This window comes from Alternaria arbusti, assembly GCF_024043155.1.
Source record: "Alternaria arbusti strain BMP 1465 chromosome Unknown scaffold_16, whole genome shotgun sequence".
NCBI lineage: Eukaryota > Fungi > Ascomycota > Dothideomycetes > Pleosporales > Pleosporaceae > Alternaria > Alternaria arbusti.
This window is the reverse complement of record NW_026249956.1, coordinates 462,036-486,860: the sequence shown is the minus strand read 5'-3', so window position 1 is coordinate 486,860 and position 24,825 is coordinate 462,036. Positions and strand designations below refer to the sequence as shown.

Sequence of the window (24,825 nt, the reverse complement as noted above, 5' to 3'; positions counted from 1 at the left end):
GAAAGAAAAAAAAGTGCGGCGATGCGCTCATCGTCGAAGGTAAGCGATTAGATTTGCAGGGGCAGACGATGCGTCAAACTCAACACAGCAAGTATCGTCCTCACCATCGCCACCCCCTTCGGTAGTTCAGTAGCTCAGTCTCAACGCTTCCAAAGAGCAGCTGTTTCAGCATGGTGGGTAAGGATTGCGACGGTGTTACAGTCCAATGCGAAGACATGCGACAGCAGCGGAGATCTGGTCTCATCCCAGTAAAAGACTTTAGGGCTGACAAGCGTTCCAACCAACTGGCCAGCGCGGAGAGACGACAGGACACCGAGCGTTAGCATGTCTGCCGTTAATTGACAGCCTGCAGCCCATGAGATTGGAGCCACAGAGTTGAGCTGCAGGGGCGGCCGCCATGCAGTAAGTTGCAGTAAGTAATCACGGCACCTTTCGACCGACAAACTTTTCATCTTGAGGCTGTCTGATTCAATAAGCCCTCTCGCAGTTCCTAATGCAGGACTGCTTGCAGCGACGAATGCGGCGTTCATGTCGCCGAAAAAGAAACATCGTATTGGCACTGAACTCTATCAGCCGGCTCCGCTTTCATCGATGTGACTAGCCGCACACCGCGTCATTATAGAGATGGTGTTGATTCTGCCATGCTTTGGCAGCCATGGTGCGATAACGGCGGTGGATCAAGGCGATCGTCATCAGCAGATCAATAGCTTGTGTGGAGAGAACTCCAGGCACGCTGCTGCAGGTACGCGCACCAATGTCTCGGCGCCGCTGCCGCACTCAGTGTGGCTTACGCTCCTTCACTTTCGCGCGAAAGCGGATTGGGCTGTGCCAGGCCGGCGAGCCCGAAGCGCTATCTGGGAAAGGACTCGGACAAGACAAAGACGAGACGACTTTGGGAGCGTGTACGCCGGAGAAGCACCGAGTTCACGCTCGCCAAGGCAGTGGTTCCTCACATTTGTTTTCGATCAGCGAGCTGTGGAGCGGTGTCGCAATATTCAATGTATCGATCGAGCCCGAAATCTGCATTTAGATACAATAGCACGCCTGGTCGTACCGGAAAGCCGATTGATCCTCCCACCTTTGTCAATACATCAGCACTTCTGTGTGCTTTGTTTCAGATTCATTATACTCATCAAGTCCCCATTAGGACATTGACCACGTTTGTGGTAAGATGAGGCGTGCGTACACAAGATGGCGCGCGATAATCGTGGCGCATGTTGTGCCCTCTGGGAGAATGGTTCACTAAGGCAGCCACCTATTGCGCAGGGGCTTCCTGAGGGACCGCGCATTTATCCGGTACGATGGTTGAGCACAGTGCGCTCCACGTGGATGAAGCCTGTCATGAACTTGTCGTGTTCAGGGTCGGCGAATCGTGACCGCCCTTGTTATTTTTGTCCCTGGTAGTCCGTGATCGTATCAGTCCACAGCTGTCATGATAGAATTGCCGGCCAGCTAGCACTAGCTTGCTGAATCTATTCAAACGGCGTCTTCATCGTCGTCAAGCTGTTCAGCCACAGCTTGCGTAGACACCCAATTCTCTAGCATTGCCTGGCTGGAAGTTGCGCCACTCGCTCCTGCCGGATTTCGCACGCCACGGCGCTTAACGACAAGACATAGTATACGGCCGTAGATACTGAAGCCGTCATATGATGTATTGAGACCAAGCTTTTTCTTATCATCCGCTTGTGGCTCCTCATCACTGGCCTGATCATCATCCCTTGTGCTGGCCTTCGTCCTGCTGCCATTGGCAGGAGGCTCGGGGACAAAGAGATCCGAACTTTCGCTGTCCGTATCATCGCCGATTCCATCATGCTCTTTGTTTCCTCTTCGGCGTCTTGGTCGTGCTGAACGTTCAGGCTGCTTTCCAAGTACATCGGCCGCAGGGATGTCAGCAAGATTGATAGGCTCGTCGTCCTCCTCCTCTCTGATGACTATCGGATCTGCGGCATCTTCGTTGATAACGACAGGCTGATCGCTAGTTCCGGTTGTCAGCCAGTTGGTGAGTTTGCCCGAGTTGCTCTGAATGCGGGCCTTGTCTTTGAAGATCTTTTGCTTGGTCAGGACGGAGTGGCGGGAGGATAGGTCCGTCAAGAAGATCGAAACCTCGAAATCATCTGACGTGATGTTAGCCGTCTGAGTAAGACTGCAGCATATATGCGGGGATGCTTGTATCCTAGATAGTTCGACAAGGCTTCATGCAGCTTACCTTCAACGACAACATCCTTCACTCCCTTCTTTTTAGATTTGGCACCACCTCGGCCTTTACCCCGCTCGTTTTCTTCTCGCAGTTTGGGCAGTACAAGCGGTCGTATGGCCTGAATGACGCGTGGCAGTGCTGGATCATCGCGTTTCAACAGCCATGCCTCAGCGTCGGCAGGTCTGTCGAGATAGATGCGGACCTCAAGGACCGAATGTTTTGTAATCCGCAAGTAGCGTCGGAGTGGTGCCATGTTGAAGTGGTGAAGGTTTGATGTCGACGATGTAATCAAGCAAGTGCGACTGGGAGCATGGAAACCAACGATGATGCGTGTTCACGTGCACGCGTTCCGACGCTAGGAACGTTCCGATCGGCGTGCGCAGAAGTTGTAGAGAAGTGCGTCAGGGTCTCGCAGACCAACCGCGCACCGCAACACGGCACAAGACATGGTGCTTGAGCTTCATGTATGGGGCCCAGCCTTTGGCCTCCCCTCAATAGAGCCGGAATGCATAGCGACGGTGGCTTACTGCCAGCGCGTCATTCCCAAGGGAGACTGGACACTCGTCGCGGAGCACGACCCCACAGTTGGCGCCACAGGTACAGGACTGCAACCCCACCGTGGCCGACGTACATTCTTACACAGCAGCAGAGAGCCTGCCGATCCTTTTTGATGACGATGTTGCGACCGCATCCGGCTTCGAGGACATCGTCGCATACCTCCGCAATCACCCTGCAGTCACCAATGACCTTGATGTCAACCTATCCAGTAGACAGCGGACCGACAGGACGGCGTGAGTACCCAACAACCAAGTACTAGGCGTGTTCTAACACATTTCTAGTTTCATCACGTTTCTCCAGTCCACGGCGACGCCTCTGATCGACCTGTCCCTCTACGTCTCTGCCGAAAACTACAACACGGCGACCTCGTCCGCTTATACCGCAATCCTGCCATGGTATGCCAACTACACCGTCCCGCCGAAACGACGAGACCTTGCGAGAACCCGGACGGCGCACATGGGACTCAGTAGCTTGGATGTGGAAACTACAGTCGAGGAAGGCTTTGCGCCGGGTCGGGGCACTGCTTCGTCCGAATATGAGGCCGCAAAAAGGGCAGCCGGCATACCGACCGAAAGTCAGCCCAGCGCCATGAGCATGGGGCGTGGAAAGGGTCTAGGCGGTCTCCTAGGTGGCCAAGTATACGCTGCGCGCTTTAGACTGGATGCTCTGTCGGGTGAGCTCCTGGATCCCTTATCAGATCTATTGGGGAAACACGACCATCTCTTTCGTGGAGAGCAGCCTTCTAGCTTGGATTGTTTTGCCTTTGGCTATCTGTCCTTGCTGTACTACCCAACGGTGCCCCAAGCTTGGCTTAGGGAGACTATTCAAACCAAGTATCCACGCATCGGAGCATACATTCGCAAGTTGCGCAAGGAGTTCTTCCACACCGACGAGGTAGACCCTGTAGATGTCTGGTCTGTTTCTACGGGCGCGAAGAAATCCCTAAGAAGTACCTCTCTACCATGGACAGCAAGATCACAGACTCTCGCCTCCAGTACGCTAGCTAGTGTGAAGGAGATCTTGGGCAACACTCCTGGACTGTCTGCCTTGTCTCGACGACACAACGTCGTTGTCTCAGAGCCAACGCTAGCATCAAAGCGCATCAGATCTGAGCTCCCGTCTCCGTTGTTCGTCAACACCCTCCTAGGTGTAACAACTGTATTCGCAGTAGGACTAGCATCGCTAGCTGTGCACCACCGCCGGTCACCGCGGGAGGGCGAACTTATCTTCTGGGCTCTGCGCCCAACCACTGGCCTGGGCGAAGCAGGTAGCATCCTCAGTGTCTTCGCCAACTCGCTCCATGACGGAGCGATGTATTAATTCCGAGCATGATGTTTTGACGATATACCATGGAATTATGCACGAGTTATACATGGGCAGTGTAGACTGAGAAAACCAAGTTTCTGACATTGGCCAAAGCTTGCCATTGCAAGCGAATATTTGGAATTGCAAAGATAACCACTGTGCACCAGTGCTGTACACACACGTCGCGGAACCTCCGGCAACCAACTCCCTCTGTCTACAGCAACATCTCCGCTGCCATATAGTCGCTGTCCTGGCGAGCATTGAAAACCTGCAGAAAGTGCCCATTTGAACCTTAATAGATGCGCAACCTCATTTATAGACGACTTGAATGGCTCTTTCCGAGGATCTAGGGAGAGACGATTTCCTGGTAGTGCGGTTGTCATGGCGCCCATGGGTCCCGGAAACAGGCACGCATCAACGTCACATCAGCCGGATTGAACATAGCCACTGGCGCCAAAAGTTCTGGCCCCAAGCTAGGTGGGATCAGCGCAAGCAGGGCAACCATTGTCTGACAGTGTACGATATATGTGTCGCATGCGAGTGCAAACCACGAGAAAGGGTCTGGGTTCAGACGCAGGTACTCAGGGTCATAGAAGGATGCTCTATGCTGGTTTGGGCGTGCCAATGTCGCAGTGTGGAGGATGTGCATGATGTGAGGGAAGGTAGCGTGTCCGAGAACATGATCGCCACGGGGAGAGTGGGGCTAGGCAAACGCTACGTCATTGAAGTCCCCTAAACAAAACCTCCGTCATACCGCGACATCTCTGCGCCTTCCATATCAACACCGCGCCGCCCCCAAAACTTCAAGCACGACTACATTCCTCCAATCCACACTTGATCGATCGCCAGAACACCACCGCCAACATGCACAGAACCTACAGCATGCGCCAGTCTCGCGCGCCTACGGCGTCGCAGATTCAGAGCCCCCCGCCCCCTTCGTCCTCGACCAAGAGCGGACGCTTCTTTGGCAAGGCTAATATCGGTACGTCCTCTCGATACGATTCTTCTCGCTTTGGTCTTGTTTCCAATCCCGACGCGAATCGTGCGAGGAGCTTCGCGCAATGCCATTTTTGCACACCGCATGTGCAGAGCTCGTCGCATGGTTCAGCAATGACGACCATTTCGATCGTTGATGCTCCCGGATAGCATCCAGACTGTTCAAAGAATGCTTTGTTATGCTACAGTTGCTGACTGGTCCTCTACCATACAGGCCACACCTTCCGCCACAAGTCCGCTGGTGCCTTCGGACCCGACCTTGCAAAGAAGCTGTCACAACTTGTCAAGATGGAGAAGAACGTCATGCGCAGCATGGAGCTTGTTTCCAGGGAGCGCATGGAGGTCGCAGTAAGCTTGCACAACCCTGTGCGACTCTACGTAGTACTAACTGGCCACACAGCAACAACTCTCCATTTGGGGCGAGGCTTGCGACGACGACGTCTCTGACGTCACTGACAAGCTTGGTGTCCTCATCTACGAGATCGGTGAGCTCGAGGACCAGTATGTTGACCGTTACGACCAATACCGCGTCACCATCAAGAGCATCCGCAACATTGAGGCTTCCGTTCAGCCCAGCCGTGACCGTAAGTCCTCTATATGCGCGCTGCCCGATTGACGCTTACGTTCAAATAGGCAAGCAGAAGATCACCGATCAGATTGCTCAGTTGAAGTACAAGGAGCCCAACTCTCCCAAGATTGTTGTCCTCGAGCAGGAGCTTGTACGCGCTGAGGCCGAGTCCCTCGTCGCAGAGGCTCAACTCTCCAACATCACCCGTGAGAAGCTCAAGGCTGCTTTCACGTACCAATTCGATGCCATGCGCGAGCACTGCGAGAAGCTGGCCATCATTGCCGGCTACGGAAAGCACTTGCTCGAGCTTGTCGACGACACTCCCGTCACTCCCGGAGAGACCCGTCAAGCTTACGATGGTTACGAGGCTAGCAAGGCGTAGGTTTATCCATTCGTTTCCACGAGAAACCTTCACTAACATGCCACAGCATTATCCAAGACTGCGAGGATGCCCTTACCAACTGGGTGTCTCAGAACGCTTCCGTCTCCTCCAAGCTCTCCCAGCGATCGCGCACCCTTTCTCAGCGTCGCCGCAACCAGAACCGCAACATGGGCGAGGGTGTTGACCTCTCTGGCCAAGACCAGGCCCTCGACAGGGAGTCTGGCTTGTGGATTCCTGCCGAGCAGCACCAGGGCAACGGCTACGAGGGCGAAGATCTTGACGACGATGTCACTTCCACCATCGCTAGTGAGCACCAGCGCGGTCGCGAGGACGAGAGGGTTGTTGCTGCTTAGACGTCACACTGACGGCTTAAGCAGTGTTCCACTCTCTGTCCACTAATAGTCCGTCTTCACGAGGACTGACGACTTATACCCCTGATGGAATGAGCGACGACACTGCAGTTTTGGATCCGATATATCCGATCAATGTAGCTTGGGCTATGTGATGGAAAGCTTTCTGGATGACCAATCTCACTAGAAGCTGAAGTCTGGTTTTGGGCACACGGATATCATGACTTTTTGACGATTTTCACCGCGCGTTGTATGAACCTTGCAGTAATAGTGTAATGAGATAATCTATATGCTTCATTGAACGTGATGCGACATCTGCATTTATCGTTGTGTGGTTGAAGTCCAGAAGCTCTCATCGTCGCAGCACCATGTGAGTCTGTATTCAATCTCTATCACGGCATACATTGACCCGAACCTGAAGCCCACCGGCCGGACACATTTCGTTCTCATCAACAAGCCGCAGCATCTTTTCATCGAGCCGGCCCGCCCGCCGATGTTCAATGTCCAATCTTGGTGCCGCCGGGTTCCCCAACACAGTCTGCCATCGGTCATTCGCCGACGACCCACTTTCGGCGGGTGAGAGATACCCCACCTAACCGGTTTCGCTCATAGTGCGGGGCAACCAGGATGAATGTCAATGACCGAAGACGGGTCTTTTGCCGGCCCAAGGCCATTTTCCCTGGGGAATGTAGCGGCGTGTGACGTTGGACTGTGGGGTGATGGGAGAGAAGTACGTGGTCGATGTTTTGTGACTGACATCTTGACTCCAACTCTCAACTTCAGACGTCAAATCGGATGTATCGCAATTAAGAAAGAGCTAGATACAGGGAACAGCATAAAGCAGAGTGACACCGAAGAGAACTACCGCATCTGTGGATAACGGCTTCCGTGCAGTATTCGTCGCGTCAACGTTGGAACCCAGTGTTGAGATAGGATACTTTGGGACACCAAGCTGTTCCCCCTTTCAAACCAAACCAGGAAGACACCACGAACACCACAACAATGTCTTCTAAACCCCAAATCGGCTTCTGCGGCCTAGGCGCAATGGGCATGGGCATGGCCACGCATCTCGTCAAGCAAGGCTACCCCGTAACCGGTTTCGACGTTTATCCTCCTTCGCTGGAGAAGTTCAAGGCTGCGGGCGGCACACCATCAACATCACTCTCAGACTCTGCAAAAGACAAGCCTTTCTACATCGTCATGGTCGCATCGGCTATGCAAGCTCAGCCCGCGCTTTTCGACAAAGACGGCATTGTGAACGCTTTGCCAAAGGGAGCGACGCTCTTGCTGTGCTCGACAGTACCAAGTGCGTACGCGAAGAGTGTAGAGAAAGAGCTGGTAGATATCGGCCGCGATGATGTCCTATTCATCGATGCGCCTGTTTCTGGTGGTGCAGGCCGAGCCGCAGACGGCACCCTCTCCATCATGGCGGGCGCCTCATCTGCCGCGTTTTCAAAAGGCCAATGGCTACTCGAAGAAATGTCCGCCCCTTCCAAGCTTTTCATCGTTGATGGCGGGATCGGTGCTGGCAGCAACATGAAGATGGTTCACCAGGTGCTTGCGGCAATCCAGATCTTGTCTCTCAGCGAAGCATATGGGTTCGCTGCTAGACTGGGCTTGAACGGACAGGATGTGTACGACAAGGTGCTGGGGAGTACGGGTTGGAGTTGGATGTTTGAAAATCGCAGTCAGAGGACGCTGAAGGAAGACTATTTCCCGGGAGCGAGTGCTGTGACGATTATCCTGAAGGATACTGTAAGTAACCCTCCACCCTGGGGATCCCGAAGTGATGTGGCATTGTACTAACAAAAACAAAACAGGGAATCATCACATCCATGTCCCGCAGCGTAGCCTTCCCAGCCACCCTCTGCTCAGCCGCCGAACAAGTCTACTTCTCTGCCCTCGACCGCGGCTGGGGCGCCAACGACGACTCAGGCATCGTCCGCCTGTGGACTTCCGAGCCCGTCACCAGCATCCAAAGCAGCCTCTTAGCCGAGGACAAAGAAGCCAAGCTCCAGCTCGTCGTCAACCTCCTAACCGGCATCCACCTTGTCTCCGCAGCTGAAGCCATCTCGCTGGCCAAGCACGTCGGTATCCCATTAGCACAGTTCTACGAGCTGGCGTGTGATGCGGCGGGTGGAAGTGCCATGTTCAAGGATGCGGGTGCGAAGATGATTGCTGTTTTGGAGGGTAAGGAGGATGGGAAGGGTAAGGTGCTTGGAGGGTATGCGGAATCGTTGAAGCAGGCTGTGGATGAGGCGCAGGCGATCAAGTGCCCTGTGTACCTTGGTACTGGCGCGTTGAATCTTCTGTTGCAGACGGGCAGTGAGCTGAGTTTGGGTTCGTTGCTCAAGTGCTACATGCCATAGATTGTGTAGGGTAATATGAGGGATGTGTATATAGTCCTGGTTTGAAATGAACAGATGCGTCAACTCATAGTGTTGTTATATTTTTCAGAAGTACATTGTACAACCCATTTGTGTCTTATCCTTTGCGACAATGGGCAAATTGCCTGTTCTCGAGCCTTCAACTCTTGCTGTCAATGTTGATGTGTCTGATACCTCTCTTATTCGCCCTCGCAGTAGCTGACACGTCCATTTACTGCATTCCACTAGCAGGGACTCGCGATCTCAGCAACTGTCACCATGTACGGCTTGGTGCCAGATGCCATGCGTCCTCTCGACCGCCGTTCCTCCATCTATCTTCTCTCGACATCTGGAGTATGATTTCGCCGCCATCTCCCTCCTGTGCGTCTCAGACATGTGTGGCTCTGACGAGAACCTTGTTCGGGTAACTAAGCGGGGTGTCGGACCCGGTGCCAGCGTTCTGACGTCGATTCTGAGCGCGTGGCGCGATCGTGGTAAAGACGCGATATCTTTCTGAGTCTTCAAGATGAAAAGCTCCTAGTATCCTGGGGGGTATTGTTCTTCCGTCCAGTATCATGTCCTCATTTCCATCTCAAGATCCCTAGTCTCTCTGCTCAATTCTTGAACATCGTCTTGAGCCATGATCTGCGCGCTAGCATCCAGATCTTGTATGACATTCTCTAGGCCTCGTACTAGGGTTTCTATCTCGGCGCGTTGTGCGGTGACGGTCGAAAGCAGCTCGGTGTTTGACTGCTGAGTCTCGACGAGCTTAGTGTTCATATCGGTCGCCTGCTTCTCGAGGAAAGGCATGAGGTGCGCTAGATGTATTTCGGCTGGAGTAAGGGTATGCGGTCTATGCCCTCGAGTCAGTATTCGAGAGTAACAAGAGCGGGCGCATTCGCAAACTCACGGCACAGGCGTTTCCACGGGCCCACCGTTGGCACTCGCTTCGGCGCGCTTCTTCCTGAGTTTCGCATCCTCTATGCACTGGTCGAGCGAGTTGAGCAGCCTAACGACATTCCTCCTCTCCATGATGTCCTCGAAGTTGCTCTTCCATGTCCGGTCCAACTGATCCACAATCTGCCCTCTCAGGTTGTCCAGAACTTCTGGGCTATACTGTGCAGCCGTTGGGAAGCACGAAGCGAAGTTCTTGGCCGAACACTTGTCTAAGGTCGCTTTGGAGGCTTGGTTGAATACATTGATCAGACCTTGCGCGCGCGGGCCGGGTGCGTCTGCGATGGGTCGAGCGGGTGTGGGAGATGGAGAGCGCGATTCTGGATTCGTGGCGGTAGGCATGATGGTATAATCGCAGACTGCGACGGATTTCGATGTACTACGAAGCCAGTCAATAGCGGGCGCATTGTGTCCATCGCTGTTTACTCGAGAAGCGCGCTAGTCCACGCACGTGATCGCGTGTCCCGCTAAGCCAGCCCCACTTATCCACAGGCACCTGGGCACAAACAACGATTTTGAACTTGTTCTGTTTGTTGACAAGAACCAACACTTGATCATTCACTAACCGAGCACAACTTACGTGATTGAATACAGCGTTCTAGGATACTTGTGAAGCACAGTCAAATCACAGCCAGATCACTACCAGATCACAATCAGATCACAGCAAGATATCAGCTACTACCAAGCTCTCACACTCTCTGCTCAGAAGATGGCACAGCCCAACTCTGGCGTCGCTGCCCAACAGAGCGCTAACCATCGAGCAAACGACACTGGAGCCCGAAACCTTACTCTGGATTTGTACGACTTGACTAACCTCCGTGCATTGCCTCTACATTTCTCTCTTTCTTGCTTCTACGTCGCTTCTTCTACCTCATTTCTTCTACTTCGCTTCTTCTATTTCGCTTCTTGGATCTTGACTAACCTTCCGACTAACCTTGTAGCAAAGGACTTCAGATCAAGGCCCCTGTCAGCCCCGAACAGCGCAAAAGCCTACTGGATCTACCACCCACTGTCCTCTGTGGCATTATCCAGGCAACCGACTACCAGACCGCCCTCCGCCTCTGCCAGACTCATCGCCATTTCCGCCCACTGGTCGAAGTAGGCTTCTCTCATGGCCTCAAGCTCCAAGACAAGATAGCATTCGTAGTGAGGCGCGCGCATGCCAAGTGCACCCCATACACCCTTAACCCGTACACCAAAGGCCAAGGTTATCTTGGCTGCCGGCTATGCTTCCAAGTCTACCCCATTCTTCCCAACGACCCCGAATTCGACGACAACTTACTGGGCGTGTGCAGAGACTGCGACCTGACATGCGGCGTACCCACAACAGGGGATGAACACGACGACCTACTCCGGGGAACGACATACCGTCTCCACTCAGATCGGCTTGTGCGTTTCTGTCTGGTGTGCGGACACCTTGTCTACCAAGATCCTCGCCAGAACCGTCCGATCATCTGCTGTCCTTGTATCAAGGATGTCTCGGTGGACGAGCATCTTGCTGCCGTCAAGGCCTACGAGGGTTGCGCAGGTGAGTTCTCAACATACCCTGGAGCCTACATGATGCTAACAGAGTGAAATAGTTCACCTCTTGACATACCTACCAACCTACATGAGGTTGTTCGATGAGCAAAACCCACCTACATGGCCTGGGTTCGAGAATACAGACGACCAACGCGCCTTCCAACCAGAAGAGGTGGGAGAGCTTGCGGACGACATTGTCTTCGCGGACAAGTTTTCGGCCAAGATGATTGGCATCGAAGTCGGCAAGCTGGAGCGCCAAGCTTCAGAGAAGAAGCGCGAGGCTGAGGAGAAGAAGCGCGCTCTGGCTGCCGACGAGATGAAAGCTTGTCTGGAGAAGATTCGGGCGAGGCAGGTTGAGCTGAAAGAGTCAAAGGCTCAAGCCAAGATTGAGAGGGGGGTGATGTTCACGGCCGAAGAGGCATTGGTCCTGTACAAGAAGCAGGAGGAAGAGGGTTTCCCTCTGGATCTTCAGCTGAGGCGATCTCGGATGGAATGATTACCCATCATGGGGCTGAAGAGAAAGCGTTGAGATAGGGTGATGTGGATTCATGTACGATAGATAGGAAATGTTCACACGAAAGATAACGTCAATCACAACAAATGCCAAAGGCATCCTTGATTTCCCTTTCAAAACTATAGAAGAAGAACAAGCTTTGTTTACAAAGAGGGTGTCCACCATGAGACAATAATAATGAATGGTAACTATCCACGATAAACCAGCAGCTATCCACACGAACGAACAAACGCCAAAGTGCAGACATCTACTCTTCAAGGTAAGAAAGCTTGCGCATCTCACCCAACCTAGTCCTAGCCTGCGCAAGCGAGTTCTCGAGTTGCAGAATCTCGACCTAGAATCATTTGTTAGCGTCTGTTCTTCCCCGAAGGGTTGTTGATGAATACATACCTGCTGCTCCATCTGGCGGACCTTGAACTCGTGGTCGCCCAACTTGCTGTAGTCGACAACCTCGCCCTCGTCCCTGTTCTTCTGGGCGATGATCTCCTGCACTTGCCTGACAAGCGACCTGCAAGCCGCAGTGACAGTCTTAGATGCGCTCTCCAGCCTGTCTTGCGTCTTGCTCATGAAGCTGGCCTTGACACGACTGGCAGCCACCAACTGAGCAGTGGAAGCAGCAACGTCGTTGGAAGCGACAATGAGCTGCTCGGGCGAGTTGCGCCCGGAGATGACGCCGTCGGCGGTCTCGATGAGCATGTTTGTCGATGTGGCGACGGCCTTGGCGGCACTGATGAGACCTTCGGTCCAGCGGTTGTGCTTCTTGTAGAACTGGGTCTTGGACATGCTGCCCCGGCCTTCGCGCACGATTTCCTTTTGGGATTCGGTGGCGGCCTTGATAAGCTGCGCAATAGCGTTTGTGACGGCGATGGCGGCTTCGAGGATGGAGTCGTGGATCTTGAGCTCGTAGGTGGAGTACTGGTCTCTGGGCTTCTTCATCAGCTTGGACAGACGCTCGGTGGCCGCGTCGATGGCGTTGGCTGCCTTGGTCAACTCGTTGTCGACCAAGTCACCAAGATCGCCAGAGGCGTTGGTGATCTTGCTCTTGGGTGCGAAGGCGTCCGCAAGCTTGGACAAGCTCTGCAGGTTGCGCACGACTTCTGTGCTGTTGTTGATGACAACGTTGATCTTCTGCTCCGCGTCCATGTCGTACATGCGCACTGACTGGACGTTGCGGAAGAACCTGATGGTCGAGGTTGCAGAGGCTCTCGCGCCGTTGATGAGCTGGTCAGCCTTGTTCTCATCAGAAGCGAATCGCGTCAGTCCCTTAGTGTTCACCAACACATCGACGATAGCGCCACCGAAGTTGCTGACGGCGTTGATAACCTCAGCGTGCTTGGCGTTCGGCCCGTCAGCAATGAAGTTGTTGAAAGCTGTTGAGAACTCCATGGTGCATGTTGATGCCTTCTCGATCTGCGAAAGCACGTACGCGCCAGTGGCATTCTGGTTTCCAGCCTGCATAGGAGAGTCGAGCTCATATAGCGCATCGTCAACACGCTGTACACCACTCTGGAGGACGGAGTCGATGAGGTCGTTGATCTTCTGGAGGCTGTCTTGGATAATTGTGTCCAAGTGACCATCCAGAACATCATCGTTGGTACCAGCGTTGAGCTTCAGCTCGTTCAGCTCAAGTAGTGTCTGGTCCATACCAGCACGGAAGATCTCCAGCTCCTCCTCCTTGTCGCGCAATTGACGCTCTAGGTCAGAGTCACCTTCACGGTACTTCATCTGGAACTCGTCTAGCGCGCGGGTCTTGTTCCGCAGCGCTTCCTCAAGGTCCGCGATTTCTCGGTTGTGTCTTGACAGCATTGCCGAAAGTTCTGAGCCCTTGCCACGCTCGAGATTGTCGGCTCTGTCTAAGGCAGCACGGAGCTCCCTCTTCAACTTCTCAGTCTCCTCACGGTGGCCACCAGTGTGACGGTCCTTCTCCATGAGCGCTCGGTCGCGCTCGCGGATCATGTCTGCCAGTTCCAAGTTCTTGGTCTTCAGCTCGCGTTGCAGCTTGTCTCGCCCATCAATGGCTTCCTGGGCGGAGTTTGCCTTGAGCTGAACTGCCTTGAACTTCTGCAGCAGCTGGAGATGCTCATGACGCAATTGCGAATAGAGCTTGGCTAGCGATTCGTACTTTGATCTCCATGTGTTGAGCTGCTCCTGTAGTGCTCTTATCTGATCATCTCGCGAGCCCATCTGTTGCTGGAAGTTCTGGTTCATCTGGTTGATCTCGCCCTCCAATGCCTTCATCCGCTGGTCGTATTGTTGCAGCATCAGCTGGTCGCGTTCGTACTGAGCGCGCGCGTTTAGATTCTCTCGCTCAAGCTCAGCAAGGCGACCCTGTGTCTGCTGTTGGTATTGTTCACGCATGAGTTGTTCTTGCGCCAACCGAGCTTGCTCTGCCTGAAGCCGTTGTTGCTCCTCGAAGTCACGTTGTGCCTGCATCGCTTGCTGCTGCTGCTGTTGCTGAGCCTCCTCCCATTGCCTCTGTAGTCTCTGCTGTTCAGCCTCGTATTCCTCTTGTTGCCTCCGCTGATTGTCTTTCCAAAACTCGTTGATTGGCTCTGGGTCGACTGATGGAGCGCGAGCGGGTTCGGGCTTCTCGTTGCGGGGTCGTTGAGGTAGTGCGGGCGCACTCTCGTCTTCCGAGAGCAGGTTCGGTGGTTCCTGTGGCAGCTTTGGCACTGTAATGAGGTTGGTCAAGTATCGAAGATTCGAGCATTCGTAGTAGAATTTGACGAGACGGTAGTGCTGGGCATCGTATCTGCCGCGTAGAGGAGAGAGCGCTTCGTCGTCACCGAGTGCTACGTTGGTTAGTTGAGTCGCAAATCAACCGAGACTCTAGTCCTTACTGGTGTGCATTGCGCGCAACATGCTGGTGATGAACTTGTAGATACCATAGGACTCCTGAACCAGTGGCACTAACGCCGCTATCCTACATTCGTTGTTCGCGCCGCTCCGGAAATGGGAGAAGATGAGCTTCTGGAAAGCATCGATCTGATCTTGTAGCGTCATAAGATCCGATATGGTCTCGTATCCCTCATTAGGGTCATTGATCGACTTCAAGCTGATGTACTCCTCGTACTCGAAGGTTCCTATTCCAATCAGCCAGTTATCCGCGTCTTGCTGCCGCTCATCGTACCATTGAACTCGGGATGTTGTCGGTGGAAAGCAAGCTTGGCCATAAGATAGTAGATGTACTCTGAAATGAGCGGCGCATATCCCCGCATGCCTTCTCCGACCGTGGAGCCCCGTGACAGGCTCTCAAGCCAGCTGGTGTTCGATTGTGCCTCCTTAAGAACGATAGGGTGGCCTTCCTGGAGGACCTTGTGGACGGTAATGAGCGCTTTGAAGGTCTGTACCTCGTCGGCGAGGATTGGCTGCCTGGAATATGCTATTAGCATTGGGCGGATTGGGCACCATGGTGCGCTCTTACACTTTCATGCCCTGCCAGAAAGACGCGGAACTCTTGTGATCCCATGTGTAGACAATGCATGCTCGCACGTGTTTCCCTGCGCTATTGTGAGTTTCATGCGCGTACTGAGGAGTTCGGATACGTACGCTTGGGGGATACCTCTTCGATGCTCGTGGCTTTGCGAATGTTGATGGCAAGCTCCGACTCCTGCCTGAATACAAACATATTAGGCCATGTCACATTTCTCCTGTGGAGAGCTCTCTCCAGGCCGCCAGAGGGTGCCGGCATAATGATGGTGATATACGTACTTGCCCATGTCCACGTTGCGCGAGCTTCCGTAGAGCGCCATCTTGGTCGCCGTGAGCTCCTTCTGAGCTTGCCGTTTGTAGTTGCAGGTAGGTGTATGAGGGAAAGGTTAAGGGTCGGTGTCGGAGAAGGCGCGCAAAAGCAATGCGCGGAAACGGGGAGGTGTGGGGTTGAGATATTTGGTTGCGCTGTTGGGTCAGTCAACCATCAGAGGAGCTCCTACTACTCGACCCCCGGGAGGTGGTTCGTGCAGCTTGGCGCTTCGTCATCGCCTTCACCCCCGACATGGTCTAACCCTTGTATCTAATACTGAAGTCTAGATTTGCTCGCAGGCAAAACCTCTTTACTCGAGCTAGAATCTTCCGAGCCATGCAGCTAGAAGCGCCTTCTTGCTGCATCGGGTGCCGCGAACTCCTCCACTTGGGCTGTGCATCCTGGCCTAAACTGCTGCCTTCGCCATGGACTAACAACGCATACGCGGCTGCATGCGCAACCGACTCGGGTCTGAGTTGGCATCCGTGATGGAGGGCGACAAGATGCATCTTCACTAACAGGGCTGCATGACTTCGCTGTGGATGCACCCTTGCTGTGTGAACTGTACCGATCACGCATGGCCAACGCAGCGATCATCAGGAACTAACATGTCATTTTACATGCTATCTTAGATGCGACTCCAGGGTATGATGAACGCCATGCAATGCTACGAATACAATAATGATGCCCTATGACGCCGTCAAGAAAGGCTCGACACCTCAAACCGCTTCACTTTTCCCTCCCTTGGTGAGATAGGCAGCCATAGGGTCCGCGGCCATTGTCCTCTTGCGGCGATACTCTTCCATCTCCTCCTCATTTACGCCTCCCGTCATCTCGTCGAGAGCTCGTTTCCGACTGGCAGCATTATTCTTTGCTTTTTCGGCGCGGTCGGGTGCATTGGGTACGTGTTCCTCCAGGACAGCCTCTTCCTTCCATGCTATCTCCTTGGGTACTTCGTCCAGGTCAGCACCGGTGCGCATCCGATCTGCCAGCTCAAAAGCCTCCTTGCCTGCCTCGCCCGTGCAGTACGAGTTCTTGACTGTCGAGTGACAGCATGCAAAGCCCCATTGGAAGTTGGACCACCAGCTGCCCCAGACTGATGTGTGGTTGTTGAGGAGCACATCCTCTGGGTATTTTGATTTTGCCTTGATTTTCGGTGCGCCCTTTATGCCGCCTCGCTCGTCGTACTCGACGTATCGCTCGTTCTCTGTGACGGCTGTCTTTCGAAGTGAGTCGTCGGTGAACTTTTCTTGTGTGCCGTACTTCTCCGCCAAGGCCTTCTTCCTGGCTGCTGCCATCTCCTCAGCCTCTTTGAGCTGCTTCTTCCGCATGACCTCGCCAGACGTAGGATTGGCCTGTAAATGTAGTTTGTTCTTGTCGCCGCGCTCCTGTGTCTCCCAAGCATATCGCTGCGCCTTCTCAAACTCAGCTGCATCTCCAGACGCCTTCATGAACCCTTCCTCTGCTACCAGTTGAGCGGCGTTGTCGGCCGTCGCGCCGCTGTCGACCATGGAACGCGTCTTGGGGTCATATTTCGCCGAGTCGAGATCCAGGTTGAGCAGATACTTTGCCGTGTCTTCTCGTAATCGCAGGTTCCGTGTGGATGTGGCCTGTTTCCTTCCCATGTCCGTCTCGGCATCGTACTTGTCGCCCTCATCCTCGTCATCCGACTTGTCACCCTTCTCAGCTTCTTTGGCCTTTTTCCGGATCTCCTCCATGGCGTTGTACTCCTCGATGACCTCCTCAAAATGTGATGCATCGTAGCCGTTCCATCGATCGCGTTTCGCATCGAATCCTAGTTGAACGTCCTGGATGACTTCGTCCGCCTCGATATTCTTGCCCGTGAACTTTGCGCCTGCCTTTCGCGGCCGGCTCAAGCAGTCCTTCTTCTTATGTGTCATGGCACCGCAGTTCTCGCATGCGCCTTTGCGGAACTTGGTCGCAGCCGGGCCAACCTTCTTGCCGCGATCGTACCATTTTGAGTCTTGCTCCTGCTTCTGCAGACGCTGATGCTCGAGGTAATCGGTGTTGTCCTCGCCAGTCTCGTCGACGGCGTAGAAGGGCTTCTTCGAAATGAACGAGGGGATGTATTCATTGCGCTCTTTCGCCGCGGCGGAGACGTCGGGCTTCTTGGGTTGGGAGGGCGGCATGTTGGGCGTGGGAGGATGCCTCGGTCGCGTTGAGTGGTGAAGGTTGTCAGTTGGTAGAAGCTTTAGAATGGCGGCCAAAGTGGACCGCCGACTAGTGGCGTAGGGCTGGCTGCAGCGTCGATCCCGCACGTCACGGGACCACGCGAGTCCGGTCGCGCTTGTTGTACCTCGCGTCTCTTTCACTCCATTCCGCCACCGACAACCTTGTCGCGTGCGATGCGCGAGTTTGATTTTGGATGAACTCCTGAACACGATGCGAAACTCCACTTTCGCACACACTTTCTGGATACCGGCTGTGTCGTCATGGATACTTTCCGCTTTCGCCTGAACTGCATCGACAACTACCAGGCGGCTCCGACAGACATCGACCCTCTTCTTCGGCGCAATGCCGGTCCTGCAGGCCGACTGGGCGCACCGCAAGTACCGGTAATCCGGGCGTTTGGCGCGACCGAGACGGGGCAGAAGGTGTGCGCTCATATCCATGGAGCGCTGCCTTACCTATACCTGGAGTACAATGGCAGCTTGGAGAAAGACGTCGGTGCGTGTGAAAGTCGTGCGATTGCTATCAAGCTGACGCCTCCTAGTCAACGCGTACATTCTGGACCTCCGCGCCTCCATCGACCACGCCCTCGCCACCGCGTACCGCCGAAATACATACGATGGAAAGTCGATCTACGTTGGCCACATATCTCTCGTCAAGGGTGTTCCTTTCTTTGGATACAGTGTGGGATACAAGATTTTCTTGAAAGTCTACATGCTCAACCCTATGCATATGACTCGATTCACCGATCTCCTGCATCAAGGTGCAATCCTGAACCGGGTGTTCCAGCCATATGAGAGTCACCTGCAGTACCTCCTACAGTGGATGTGCGACTACAACCTGTACGGGTGCGGCTGGATTAACTGCGCAAAAGTTCAGTTCCGGGGACCCGTTCCAGACAGCGAAGAGGTAGATATCAATGTCCACAAGTGGCACGATGCGTCTATTCCCAACCAACTCATAGCCGATGAGGATCAATACCCACGCCAGAGTCACTGCACCCTCGAAGTCGATATATGCGTCCAGGACATTCTTAATCGGCACGAACTACAATATCGACCCATCCACCACGACTTCCTAGAGCGATCGAGCCAATTGCCACGCAATCCAGACGACAAATTCGTGCCGTCAATGGCTGGTCTCTGGCGAGACGAGACGCGCCGACGCAAACGTCGTATGGGCCTCTCCGATCCCTCGAGCAGTCCTTTCCCTGCTGAAGTGCTTGTGTCCATGTCGGCTGATATGCGGAACACCAAGGCCGGTGGATGGATTCACGAAGAGGAGTATCGAGAACTCATCGAAAAGCTAATCATCGAGGAAAGACAAGGAAAGGGAGAAGCCAGATTTGACGGTTTCGTGAAACCCATCCCTGGCCAGGAGCGTATCAGGACTGCTGTAGAGAGTATCGAAGATCTCTATCCCGAGGTCTTGTCTACACAGCAGCTTCCAAATGACGACTTCGAGCAAGACGTCAACGTGCTAGAACAAGGTGGTGCGCCTGTGGATATTGACGCTCAGCTTGCGTCTCACGAGCCAGAACCCAGACAGCCTCACAGTGACGGTCCCATCGGGGACGGCGAAGACGGCAATCCAGCGGACGCCGACAATCATTCTGACGCCGAAGAACAGCAATCCATGGATCCCCTAACAGTATCTTTACTCAAGGGCTCTAGTGATATAGAAGCTGAAGATGCACTCATCGACGAAGGAATTGATCTAGTTGACCCCGATGACGATGGCAAAAAACCAGAGTCCAGCAGCCCGATGAGCCAAAGGAAGCGCTCTCTCGAACCCGCAGAAGAAGACTACAACAAGCGTCAACGAATCCTGGCAACAACGCAGAGTACCAATAGGCGTGTCTCGTTTCGCAACGCCCTGAACAAGAACGACGATCCACCTCATCCCGGTCAATCGTCACAAACGAGTATCAAAGCTCAAGGCTTAGGGGCGCCGACTACTTTCTCGTTCCCTGTAGTAAAGAACCCGAATGCACCGGAGACACTTCATCGCTTGAGTCAATCTGGGTATTCAAATTCCCAAGAAGGGCCCAAGACACCTGGGCCTAAGCATCTTACGGCCAGACCTTCGCAACTCGTCCCCGTGACCCCGTGGACGCATCAAAAGACCTCGCCAATGGTGCCGAACAGTAGCACCTCACAAGCTCGCTCCAAGGTAGCCTCTCTAGTGCGACGCCTGGATACATCGTTCCAGCACAAGCATCGTACTATTTACTATGGCTCGTTGCCTCCATCGGCCGAGGTCGTCAAAGGCACGATGATGCATGCTGGACTTCCACCGGTACTCTACCAGGACGCCTACTACAGCGAGGAGAAGGATGTTCCAGATCGGCCAAGAGAGTATGCGGGTCGCGAGTTCAAATTACAAAGCACCACATTACCGTATCTTCCTCCTTTCGACCCCACTGGTAATTCTCTTGCCAACATTGGAGAGTATCCCGCAGTTGTGTTAGACAAGAAGAAACAAGCTACAATGGATCAAGAACGATCACATAACTGTGGTTTGCGTCACTGGGAACTCTCAAGACCTCCTCCTACTTTCAAAGAAGTGAAGCGCTGGACCAGCCGTCACGTCAAGCAACGCAAAGTGACGAAGCCTAAAACCAAGGCACAAGACGAGACGGCAACTATGCCAGTGCGCAAATTCAACCCAATGAGCCACATTTCACAGATAGAAGGTCCAACGCAGAAGAATCCTCATGGTTTCAAGTACTCACAGAAGCAAAAGACAACTAGTGTTAAGCACGAAGCTCAGTATATGAGCATCATGAGCTTAGAAGTACACGTTAACTCAAGAGGCTCACTCGTACCAGACCCGGCTGAAGATGAGATCCAGTGCATTTTCTGGAGCGTACAAGGCGAAGAAAACGCGACCACTGATCGACCGCGTTCCGGTATACTGTGCTTCTCGGAAGAAGATGGCATCGCTATGCGTATTGCTAAGCAAGTTCCGGTCGAAGTTGAATACGAGGAAGACGAGCTAGATCTCATCAACCGCGTGGTCGATATCGTCCGCCAATTTGACCCGGACATACTCACGGGATACGAAGTACACAATAGCTCTTGGGGTTACCTCATCGAACGCGCGAGGATGAAGTACGAGTACAATCTTTGCGATGAGATCAGCAGGATGAAGTCGCAGTCTCATGGCAGATTTGGGAAAGAGGCCGACCGCTGGGGCTTCACGCATACCTCTACTATCCGTATCACTGGCCGACATATGATCAACATCTGGAGAGCTATGCGCGGAGAGCTGAACCTGCTACAACACACCATGGAAAACGTGGTCTTCCACTTATTGCACAAACGCATACCGCATTACCAACACTCCGATCTTACGACTTGGTATACAAATGGAAAGCCAAGGGATCTGACAAAAGTGATTCATCATTTTCGCACACGTGTGCAACTCAATCTCGACATCTTGGAAGCAAACGAAATTGTACCTCGTACTAGTGAGCAAGCTCGCCTGCTTGGAGTAGACTTCTTTGCAGTCATTTCACGAGGCTCTCAGTTCAAGGTCGAGTCTACCATGTTCCGCATCGCAAAGCCAGAGAATTTCATCCTTGTATCACCGAGTCGAAAGCAGGTCGGTCAGCAAAATGCGCTCGAATGTCTACCGCTGGTTATGGAGCCACAGAGTGCATTCTATTCAAGCCCCGTTCTCGTTTTGGACTTCCAATCGTTGTATCCGAGTGTCATGATTGCCTACAACTATTGCTATTCGACATGTCTTGGACGTATCGTCAGTTGGCGAGGTCAGAACAAGATGGGTTTCATGGACTTTAAGCGCGAGCCGCAGTTGCTGGAGTTGGTAAAAGACCACATCAACATTGCGCCGAACGGCATGATGTATGTCAAACCAGAAATGCGGAAGTCCTTGTTAGCGAAGATGCTTGGCGAAATTCTGGAGACTCGTGTGATGGTCAAGAGTGGGATGAAGCAGGACAAAGACGACAGAACCTTGCAGCAGCTACTGAATAATAGGCAGCTGGCGCTGAAGCTATTGGCCAACGTCACTTACGGCTACGCATCTGCGTCGTTTTCCGGTCGTATGCCATGCTCTGAGATAGCAGACAGTATCGTCCAGACTGGTCGCGAAACCCTGGAGAAGGCGATTGCAATGATACACGCTACGGAGAAGTGGGGTGCGGAGGTCGTCTACGGAGACACCGATTCACTGTTCATCCATCTGAAAGGTCGCACCAAGGATCAAGCTTTCACCATCGGCGAGGAGATAACCGCTGCTATCACCGCTGCGAACCCACGACCCATCAAGCTCAAGTTCGAGAAGGTATATCATCCTTGCGTTCTACTTGCCAAGAAACGTTACGTTGGCTTCAAGTATGAGCACCGCAATCAGAAAGAGCCCGACTTTGACGCGAAGGGTATCGAAACAGTCCGTCGCGACGGTACGCCTGCAGAGCAAAAGATCGAAGAGAAGGCTCTCAAGCTCCTTTTCCGCACATCAGACCTCAGCCAAGTCAAGCGGTACTTCCAGGAGCAATGCGCGAAGATCATGGAGGGCCGTGTCAGTATACAAGACTTCCTCTTCGCCAAGGAAGTCAAGCTAGGCACGTATTCTGACAGGGGCCCTCCGCCGCCCGGTGCTCTTATCGCTACAAAGCGTATGCTCGCCGACCCACGTGCCGAGCCCCAGTATGGCGAACGCGTGCCATACGTAGTCATCACCGGTGCACCTGGAGCGCGCCTCATCGATCGCTGCGTCAGCCCGGAGACCCTGCTTCAAAACGACCATCTCGAGCTCGATGCCGAATACTACATCAGCAAGAACCTCATCCCACCGCTCGAACGCATCTTCAACCTCGTTGGCGCTAACGTAAGACAATGGTTCGATGAGATGCCGAAAGTCCAACGCATCCGCAATATTACGATTCCCATGACCATCAAACACGACAAAAGCAACGCCCTCTCCTCCGGTGGCAACGCATCTCTCAAGAAAACTCTTGAAAGCTACATGAAATCTTCAAGCTGCATGGTCTGCCGTTCGAAACTACCTCAAAATCCACCTACACATATCCCAGGCAAGGAAAACAATCCCTACGCCGTCCTCCCACTTTGCGCAAAGTGTCTCAAGCGCCCAGCACATTCACTCCTCTCGCTCAAATACCGCATCTGGGACAGCGAAACACGCGTCACAGAAGTCGAACAGGTATGTCGGCGCTGCTCGAATCTCGCCTGGGGCGAAGAGATCAAATGCGATAGCAGGGATTGTCCGGTCTTTTATACACGCATCAAGGAACGCTCGAAGTTGACTGCGCTGAAAGACAGTGTTGGGCCTGTTATTGAACTCATGGAGAAGGTGGGTGAGGATGCGGGTTTGGAAAGGGAAGATAGTAGAGGGGGTGACGAGGGTGAGGGGTTGACATGGTAAAGTAGGTTGTTGCTAGTTTGGATACCCTGGAATACAGTACATTACTTCGAATCAAGAAACGTGTAACATGCTTTGATCTTTCCGCCCGCTATCGTCAGGACATCCTCACCCGTTAACCCCATTTCTCCACTACTGGCTGTTTTGATGCCCCATTTTACTTTCGTCACCCAGATATCCTCTCCGTCGTCATGTTTGAGACATTCGACATTGCCTGCAGATGGTCTTAGCAATGACCTTTCTTCAAGATGCCCCTGAAAGCTTCGACGGATCTACGCACCTAAAGCAACAAACTCATCGCCCTCTCCACTCATACCCTGTATCTTCTCCACCATCTCACTGATTGCTTCATGCGACTTGAACACACCCAATGCGTCTACGAAGAAGACATCTGAACTTGGTACCCAGAGATCTGCAACCGCTTGCGTACGCGTCGTCTTGTCTTTCTGACCGAAGATGTCGGTTAGATTGAGGAGGGTCAAGTCAATGGCACAGGATTGGGATGTCGACATCGCTGCTGGCGAGTTGGAGAGAATTATGGATATGAGGGGTGTTTATGATAAGACGAGAGGCACTGAGCCAAAATATAGAAGCTGATGCGTTCATTCTGTACTGAAGTGGTGGGAAGGAGCCCGAGGTGAGTAAGCACGAGGTATTCGCGCTAACGGTATTGGGAAAGAGATACAGCCTGCTCATGCAGCGGCATGTCTGATATTGCTTGGAAGTCCGTCTGAACGACAAAAAACGTTTATACCTGTTGAACAACACGAGAAGATCTAGCAAAGAATCTATGACACGTAACAACCGTTCCCCAAATCCACCAGCTCGCCTACTTCCTCTACCTCCTCCACTTCCTCCACCTCCACCGCCTCCACCACCCTCTTCTCTGCCTTCATCAGCACTCTATCCAACGCCTCCCCTAGGACCGCCCAATCCCACTTCTGCTCAATGACCCACTTCCTCAACTCCCTCAGTTTATCGTAAAACTCTCCAGTCAGACCAGCGACCTTGTGATCAGAAAGCAAATACGAAAACAAACAAGCCTCATGGAAAACCACTGAGTCCTGCAATGTGAGAACTGGTATCGAAACTACCGGAATACCTCTCTTTGATGACGCAGAAGAATGGATATGTCTGGTTTGATACAGGTGACAAATCGCGCAACAGCGTTTGATAGGATCAGGGGTGGTGATGGGCGATAGGTCGCTGTAGAGTTTGTCGTTCTTTGGAGATGGTAAGGATGTTGACCAGGTAGTAGTGTAGTTCAATGGGAAGGGTGTTGCAGTGCCGAAGAATTTAGAAGAGTTGAATTCGTTGCAGGAGTGGCCGAAGCGGATTAGATCTAGCGGGGACGCAGTCGGCTTGTGAGCAGGTGCCGGCATCTTGGACTTCGTTGGTCGGACCATCGGTGATGTCGGTTTTGAGTTTTGAGTTTGGCAGGCGAGACCTCTGGTGTGGTGATGAGACGCAGGATGGTGACGCTGGAAGATGGCCGGAAGAAGCGGTGGTGGCCGGGAAAGGTCGCAGGTAGAAAAGGTGTTTGTGGATCGTCGTAATCATTGTTCGTGAATCATGTTTCAAGAATGTTGTTCAAAGCGAACACATTCCAGGAGACTCGTTCACCCCATCCGAATAAGGAACTAAACAGGTTTGCAGCCTACATCAAGATGAAAACATGCAAAGTAGAGGACCCAACGTCGACGTAGGCTCCCGGGTGTATATGTTCTTCCTTGTTTAGCCATCTCCTCTCGAAGAAACTAAACAGGTTTGCAG

At 53.2% G+C, this 24,825-nt stretch overlaps 10 protein-coding genes across 10 annotated transcripts; 5 read left to right on the top strand and 5 right to left on the bottom strand.

Moving 5' to 3' along the window:
• Window positions 1–1,476: 1,476 nt before the first annotated feature.
• Window positions 1,477–2,450, bottom strand: J4E86_009297 (uncharacterized protein; the record flags this gene model as incomplete). Its single annotated transcript, XM_051449803.1, has 2 exons — window positions 1,477–2,114; window positions 2,207–2,450. The coding sequence occupies 2 exons, from the start codon at window positions 2,448–2,450 to the stop codon at window positions 1,477–1,479; spliced, it is 882 nt and encodes a 293-aa protein (XP_051299140.1).
• Window positions 2,451–2,643: 193 nt separating this feature from the next.
• On the top strand, window positions 2,644–4,075 carry J4E86_009296 (uncharacterized protein; the record flags this gene model as incomplete). The annotated part of the gene is made up of 3 exons (XM_051449802.1): window positions 2,644–2,794; window positions 2,847–2,988; window positions 3,037–4,075. The coding sequence occupies 3 exons, from the start codon at window positions 2,644–2,646 to the stop codon at window positions 4,073–4,075; spliced, it is 1,332 nt and encodes a 443-aa protein (XP_051299139.1).
• An 849-nt stretch (window positions 4,076–4,924) lies between these two features.
• Window positions 4,925–6,359, top strand: PIL1 (Eisosome core component; the record flags this gene model as incomplete). Its single annotated transcript, XM_051449801.1, has 5 exons — window positions 4,925–5,042; window positions 5,271–5,404; window positions 5,457–5,640; window positions 5,690–6,002; window positions 6,053–6,359. The coding sequence occupies 5 exons, from the start codon at window positions 4,925–4,927 to the stop codon at window positions 6,357–6,359; spliced, it is 1,056 nt and encodes a 351-aa protein (XP_051299138.1).
• A 999-nt stretch (window positions 6,360–7,358) lies between these two features.
• Window positions 7,359–8,725, top strand: J4E86_009294 (uncharacterized protein; the record flags this gene model as incomplete). The annotated part of the gene is made up of 2 exons (XM_051449800.1): window positions 7,359–8,111; window positions 8,177–8,725. The coding sequence occupies 2 exons, from the start codon at window positions 7,359–7,361 to the stop codon at window positions 8,723–8,725; spliced, it is 1,302 nt and encodes a 433-aa protein (XP_051299137.1).
• A 570-nt stretch (window positions 8,726–9,295) lies between these two features.
• J4E86_009293 (uncharacterized protein) lies at window positions 9,296–10,018 on the bottom strand (the record flags this gene model as incomplete). Its single annotated transcript, XM_051449799.1, has 2 exons — window positions 9,296–9,575; window positions 9,633–10,018. The coding sequence occupies 2 exons, from the start codon at window positions 10,016–10,018 to the stop codon at window positions 9,296–9,298; spliced, it is 666 nt and encodes a 221-aa protein (XP_051299136.1).
• Window positions 10,019–10,385: 367 nt separating this feature from the next.
• J4E86_009292 (uncharacterized protein) lies at window positions 10,386–11,693 on the top strand (the record flags this gene model as incomplete). The annotated part of the gene is made up of 3 exons (XM_051449798.1): window positions 10,386–10,474; window positions 10,618–11,204; window positions 11,257–11,693. 3 exons carry the CDS (start codon window positions 10,386–10,388, stop codon window positions 11,691–11,693), a joined length of 1,113 nt encoding a protein of 370 aa, XP_051299135.1.
• A 265-nt stretch (window positions 11,694–11,958) lies between these two features.
• J4E86_009291 (uncharacterized protein) lies at window positions 11,959–15,463 on the bottom strand (the record flags this gene model as incomplete). The annotated part of the gene is made up of 7 exons (XM_051449797.1): window positions 11,959–12,045; window positions 12,102–14,503; window positions 14,552–14,794; window positions 14,842–15,083; window positions 15,136–15,211; window positions 15,261–15,325; window positions 15,423–15,463. 7 exons carry the CDS (start codon window positions 15,461–15,463, stop codon window positions 11,959–11,961), a joined length of 3,156 nt encoding a protein of 1,051 aa, XP_051299134.1.
• A 709-nt stretch (window positions 15,464–16,172) lies between these two features.
• SLU7 (mRNA splicing protein) lies at window positions 16,173–17,603 on the bottom strand (the record flags this gene model as incomplete). Its single annotated transcript, XM_051449796.1, has 1 exon — window positions 16,173–17,603. One exon carries the CDS (start codon window positions 17,601–17,603, stop codon window positions 16,173–16,175), a length of 1,431 nt encoding a protein of 476 aa, XP_051299133.1.
• Window positions 17,604–17,906: 303 nt separating this feature from the next.
• J4E86_009289 (uncharacterized protein) lies at window positions 17,907–23,055 on the top strand (the record flags this gene model as incomplete). The annotated part of the gene is made up of 2 exons (XM_051449795.1): window positions 17,907–18,141; window positions 18,188–23,055. 2 exons carry the CDS (start codon window positions 17,907–17,909, stop codon window positions 23,053–23,055), a joined length of 5,103 nt encoding a protein of 1,700 aa, XP_051299132.1.
• Window positions 23,056–23,096: 41 nt separating this feature from the next.
• On the bottom strand, window positions 23,097–23,564 carry J4E86_009288 (uncharacterized protein; the record flags this gene model as incomplete). The annotated part of the gene is made up of 2 exons (XM_051449794.1): window positions 23,097–23,266; window positions 23,333–23,564. The coding sequence occupies 2 exons, from the start codon at window positions 23,562–23,564 to the stop codon at window positions 23,097–23,099; spliced, it is 402 nt and encodes a 133-aa protein (XP_051299131.1).
• Window positions 23,565–24,825: the final 1,261 nt, after the last annotated feature.